We start from the raw sequence: 6321 nt of genomic DNA on the forward strand, positions 1-6321 counted from the left end.
AGGTAAGGAGGGAGGAAGGAAGGGTAGATGGAAGGAAGGGAGGAAGGAAAGAAGGCAAGGAAGAAAGAAATCCCATTTTGATCTTGCACTCACTGACTACAAGGAGCCTCATTTCCCAGGCATTCTGGTGGCTGCATCTCCCTGGCGCAGACTGAGGAGCCGGTGTGAACTGGCCACTGGGGAGCAATTCCTTAAAGTGACTGCAGAAGCCCAAGACTTTAGCAACTGGGATTTATCCTGCAGTTGCCAAGGCAACAGAGCAGTCTCCATCGGCCCCTGGAAAGACCATGAAGATACCCGAAACTCTAAAGTTGGTATTTTTCATCCCAACCACCAGCTGCCTGGGTTGGTGAATTGTCTTTCTACTGGGCTGGGTCGTCTTTGCCTCCATGGCCAAGAGAACACCTCTGTTTATAGGCCCAGCTCTACTGTTAACTGTACTCACTCAACCAGCCATGACATGGCAGTGTCCAAGGAACTAGAACATCAAAACCATTTGAAACACACCAAGCTGGGGCACTCTTTTGCTATTTAAAGCCTGGACTCATGAGGAGAGTCAGGAGAGAATCAGGTGAACGTAAATCCTCATCCATATTGAGAGACACCATGGCATTATTTTTAACTTGGCAATAGTGGCCCCAAATGGATTGGGGGTGGGTCTTTACTTTTACAGTCTGATGATGAGACTAGGTAGGAGGCAGTAGGCTTTACAGTCAAATTGTGGCTCCATCTCTTGCAAGCTGAGTTACCCTTGGCCCCCGCTTAGCCTCTCAAGCCCTTGAAAGCCTAAGCGAGGCACGGACACAGCACCCAGCACCTAAAGAATCCTCAGTAAGGTGCCAATTGTCATAAATGAAAACACAGTTTTGGAGAAAGAAAAGGAAAAAAAGGATTCTCTGTATTTAAACATACCAAAAGCCAATAAAATATCCACTATTTAACTGACTTTTCCTTCAATTTTAAGTCAATCAGAAACCCTCTACATAAGGTGAAACTGTATTTGGGTGAGAAAACAAATACTCCTCACTTTTGTTTTGTAAAAGAAGACATCATTCTATCAAATAGATATCCATCCTTTTTCCATCACATTAGCCAGATTTGAAAACAAATTCCAAGCATCTAAAAGTTTGAAAAATCTGTCTCTCTATTAAGATTCCCTGAACTATCAGTCTGAAAAAATAATATCCTGAGCATGTGTGGGAAACAAAGGCCTTAGGAAGGCTGAGAACTCACAAACAGCATGGTCAGCATTTATTGAGTGAGCATCAGATCTTTGCACAAGGAAAAAAAAAAAAACAAAAAAACCCATGAAAAGAACAGAATGATCTCATGCTGCCTTTCCTGTCCTCTCCCTCAGAACGGCCCAGCTGAGGCTTCCCTTTAGGTGTCTCCTTCTCCCAGCACCCACCCCCGGCCACGTTAATCTTGCAGACCACTGTGTCTGCTTCACTTTTCTGTTTAATAACTTTCTATGGCTCCCCATTGCCATCAGGATAGAGTCCATTCTAAACCCTCAACCTGCCTCTCCTGTTATTCCCTTATGGAAACTGGAAACCTGATCAAGCCACAGTAGTCCATCCATTGATCCTCAAAATACTGTATAAATCCTGCCTCCCAGTACAGTTGGTTCACACCATTCATTCTATCCAGGATTCCGTTCCCACTCCTCTTGGTTCGTCGAAATCTTACCCTTCCTTCAAAGCTAGCTCCAGGTCCACCTTCTTCTAAGAACTCTTTCACGGCACCCAGCTGTGGTCTTGTTCTCATTAGATGCCTCAATCCACTTTGATTTGGTGTTTGCTCCTTTTTCTTGTTAGTTATCCATTTTTCAGTCATGCCTCATCTCTTCAAACAAACCACAGCACCTCAAGGACAGGGCCCACTTTTGATAATTTTGCAGCCTTATCGCAATGCTATGCACACAGTAGGTGTCCATCACATTTTGCAAGCACTGCTAGATAGAACCTTGGGAGTCAAGAGACCTACAGCCAGCTCTGCGACTAACCAGCTATGTGACGTGGTGGTTCAGGTCCTCAGATCTCTCCTCCACTGTACGAGTCTGAGGAGATCAACTCGGAGATCCTTGACAGATCCAAGATTCTGTGAAAGGGGCTGGCCATTTGCTAAAATCACTAGATACCCTTTTTTTGTTTATTTGTTTTCCTAACTTTTTCACCTGAGCCCTATCACTAAGATTAGGAAAAAGAATGGGAGATGTTTGGGGGAAGCAAAGATTCAGAAGAAGAGTTTGTAAGAATGCAAAGTTTAAGTAGAGAGCCGTAACCTTTTGCTTTTGAATTTAAAGAGAGCAAGATCTCAGAAATGAAATTTCTCCTCTCTTCCCTTTTCAGGGAATAATAGCAGTTTGTTGAGTATCCAGGGTCAATGCTATAAACCAGTTTGGAGATAACAGAAGACATCATTTCCTACTCCTTAGGAGATGTCCCCTGCTAAGGAGGTATCATAGGTCAGCATTTTAGGGAGCAGAGGGGAAGGGGTCTTAAGTTTGGAAGTTTCTCATTGTTCTGATTCTGGCAGGAAGGCAGCAGGCACACGACCCTAGAAATTAACATAAATGGATTGAAACAGCTTCAAAATTAGGACCCAACTGTCTACAGCCAGGGCCCTCTCCTCAGAGCTTTTACTTTAAGAGGCAAGAAATAAGTCTCAGGTTGACCTTGACTTTGAGTGAGAATTAAATGCTTTCCTATGAGCCAGGTATTTGGTCAACACCTTCCTCTACCCTTCCTCACAAATCCAGAGGTGACATAGGTGAGAAGAGAGGCCTGAGCACTCAATCAAGAGATATCACTTTATCTCAGCGGTTTTATCGGTTGCTTTTGCAATTCCCTCCATCAATCAGAACATGTCAATTTCTCCACTTATAACGGACACCAGGCTTTACCCTCTCTACCTCAGAGAGTGCGGTGAGAAGAGAAAATAAAAAATAGAACTAATAGGGCAAAGAAGCTAGAGACTGTGAAACTCATCTTTTTTTGGCATATAACTCAGACACAGGGAGACAATAGGGGAAGTAAAGGGTGACTCAGATACCTCTGATTTGATACAACCATCTCATAACATTTCAATGTTGGAATTTAAAAAAGCTTTCAGAAACCTCCTGGACAAATATAGCCCAGTGCTCTTTCCGGTAGATCAAGTTAGTTCCCATAACTTCCTCCCTGGGCTTACTGCAAGTTCTTGGCTCAGTGAAAATATTTTCAGCCTTGACCACATCATGGAGAGCAGTTCTATCCCCCAACGATCTAAGTGTTCAGCTGAGAGGAGTAAGAAAAGGCCGAAAGCAAACTAAACCAAAGGAGGCAACTACCTTCTGGTTCGGTTTGTCTGTGTTTTGTTTTGGGTATAACACATGGGTCCGGAAGTCTGTTTTAAGTGTCTGGTTATTGATAGGATGACATACTTTCCCAACATCCCCCCTTGCATAAGTCACAAGAAGCATTAGCAAAACAAATTCATGGCCACTTCTCTCATCATGAATGCTTAGCAGATCCCCAAATGCCCTGTGGTAGTGTGTACTTAGCCAAGCTGGCAGGAACTGGTAATTAAACAGCTTTCACACTGGTGAGAGAATTCAGAAAATGCAGGCTTAAGTAAGAACCCCTTAGGGCTCAAAGGTCAAGGTTGGGCTCTCCATCTGGACTTTTGGTTTCATGAAGGTCTTTCTCTAAATTTCTGAAGTTCAGGTCAGATGGAATGCCACCCTCCAGGGAAATGCGACATGCTGCACAGAACCCAAGTTCAGTGGGGATGGTAGATGGAGCCTCCTCCAGTTCGAACTTCCTTCACTCTCAGAAGCAAAATAGCATGCCCATCTTGTTTGTAAAGAACCTGTCAACAGGGAAACAATGGCAGAAGGAAAAGAAACCATGATCCCCCTTCGACTTTGAGTAGGGGCTACCAGCTCAGACGGCACTGTCCCTGATCATTGGAACCTCCAGTTCTTGATTATTCCGAGATGGGAGAAGGTGGTGAATATGAAAAAGTAGAAGAGTGACCAGAGGAGAGAGGCCCTTTGCATAAGGAAGATTTTGCCCAAATTAATCTGTATTTCAGATTTTTTACGTCAATCCTTTACACAGATAATTTCCTAAATTTTTCTTAGCATCATCCAAGGTTTTTAGGTTTTGTTTGCAATGTTTAAATAAGAAAGTGCCCAAAGCAAATCAAGAGGTGAAGTTTTCTAAATGTCCATGTACAGTTTCTCCAGCACCATTTACAGGAGCTAGGTGTACAACTAAGTTGTCACTGAAAGTACATCCCATCAGAGGTTTCTACAGGTATCCACAGGTATCATGTAAGTGAAAGGCTGAAATTAATGACTAGGGAAATGCGACATGCTGCACAGAACCCAAGTTCAGTGGGGATGGTAGATGGAGCCTCCTCCAGTTCGAACTTCCTTCACTCTCAGAAGCAAAATAGCATGCCCATCTTGTTTGTAAAGAACCTGTCAACAGGGAAACAATGGCAGAAGGAAAAGAAACCATGATCCCCCTTCGACTTTGAGTAGGGGCTACCAGCTCAGACGGCACTGTCCCTGATCATTGGAACCTCCAGTTCTTGATTATTCCGAGATGGGAGAAGGTGGTGAATATGAAAAAGTAGAAGAGTGACCAGAGGAGAGAGGCCCTTTGCATAAGGAAGATTTTGCCCAAATTAATCTGTATTTCAGATTTTTTACGTCAATCCTTTACACAGATAATTTCCTAAATTTTTCTTAGCATCATCCAAGGTTTTTAGGTTTTGTTTGCAATGTTTAAATAAGAAAGTGCCCAAAGCAAATCAAGAGGTGAAGTTTTCTAAATGTCCATGTACAGTTTCTCCAGCACCATTTACAGGAGCTAGGTGTACAACTAAGTTGTCACTGAAAGTACATCCCATCAGAGGTTTCTACAGGTATCCACAGGTATCATGTAAGTGAAAGGCTGAAATTAATGACTATAAGTTCTTTTCAAAACTGCCACTGAGTGTTCTGAATCCTCGCTCTGTAATGTTTCCATATTTTTCTCTCTCAAATGGTTTGAGCGTATAGTAGGGACATGGCAACCAGGTAATAGTCCACCAATTTCTAGTGATGTGACAGCCCATCCCCAGGATGTGACTTAACCATTCTGAACTTTTCCTTGATTAAAAAATGGAAACAAAATCTATAAACCTGGGGATTTATATTAAGTGTAGTTTAGGACATTAGTTCTACTATCTACAGTGTCCAGACAGTGAGAACTGTTCCTGGCTTCTCCCCAGTGCTGCTGTAAGGGTCAAACGTAAGTGAAACTCCTTTCAAAACTGCAAAAAGCATTAACTTGGAAGGTACTGTTATCGTATTATGAATGCCTCATAGGTTTATATATTGCTAATTAGCTTGTAAAGTCCTTAAAGTAAAACACTGCATCATACCACTTGCCATTGCACTAACATACTGCTGGCTACCAAATTTCACACAATTGCTTGCTGAACTAATGATTCTTAGAGCCTCAGCTCTGAACACATTTTGCCTATTATGGCTAACAGACTTTACCCATAACTACTCTGGAAACTTCCACTTTATGCCTGATGTTACATATTATTCCTCCCTCCTAGTAACTTACTATGAAGACTATGTGGTTTCCATAAGGCATGAACTTTCTTCCCTGCTCCAAGTGAATCCTCAGGTTGGACCGCTCACATTTCCTTTCTCAGGCAGGACAATCCACTCACCACCCCCAGACAGTACTGTACCTGTTCCCTGCTCCGAGTGATCCTCTCAGACAGCAAATCCGAGTTGTTTCTTTCTTCTTCTAATTCCATCTCCAGCTGAGACACTTTGTCCTAAGAAAGAAGCCACAAACACAGCCTATGTGCACTGATCTGGGTTAGGAGCAAGGGCTGCCCTGTGCAAGGAAACCCCAGGGCACATCAGAGCTGAGTGTCATTAGGGTTTAGGGGAAAATGTGCCTATTTCTCACACCACCCAAAACAGATATTTTTAAAACTGTGTTTTATTGCTCTTATAATATAAAATGTTGCTGAGCATCTAGAATATACATAAAAGGAAAAAAAATATTACCCTAAACCCTAACATAAGCACGAAGGATATTTTAGCATGTATCCCTCAAGTCTTTTTCTCCCTTTTGAATCAATAACTTTACAAAGACCTACCTTAGCCTAATGGGTATCTAAGTTACCTGTGGGAACTGAGATACCGTCCACGGCACATTTCTCTAAATACTCCAAGCTTGGGACATTGTTCTGCCTCCCTCCTGCTCAGGGGTTCCCAAGAGCCTTGCAGGAGTCAATTCTATAACAGCCTTTTTTTTTTTT

General features: G+C 42.7%; 1 protein-coding gene across 1 annotated transcript in view; it reads right to left on the bottom strand.

Moving 5' to 3' along the window:
- The window catches only part of CGNL1 (cingulin like 1), a 92735-nt gene that overhangs the window by 13075 nt on the left and 73339 nt on the right, over positions 1-6321 (bottom strand). The window contains 1 exon segment of the mRNA XM_025038883.1: positions 5740-5829. Coding sequence (XP_024894651.1) covers positions 5740-5829 — 90 coding nt within the window.

The sequence above is a fragment of the Pteropus alecto genome, unplaced genomic scaffold (genome assembly GCF_000325575.1).
Source record: "Pteropus alecto unplaced genomic scaffold, ASM32557v1 scaffold86, whole genome shotgun sequence".
Classification (NCBI taxonomy): Eukaryota; Metazoa; Chordata; class Mammalia; order Chiroptera; family Pteropodidae; genus Pteropus; species Pteropus alecto.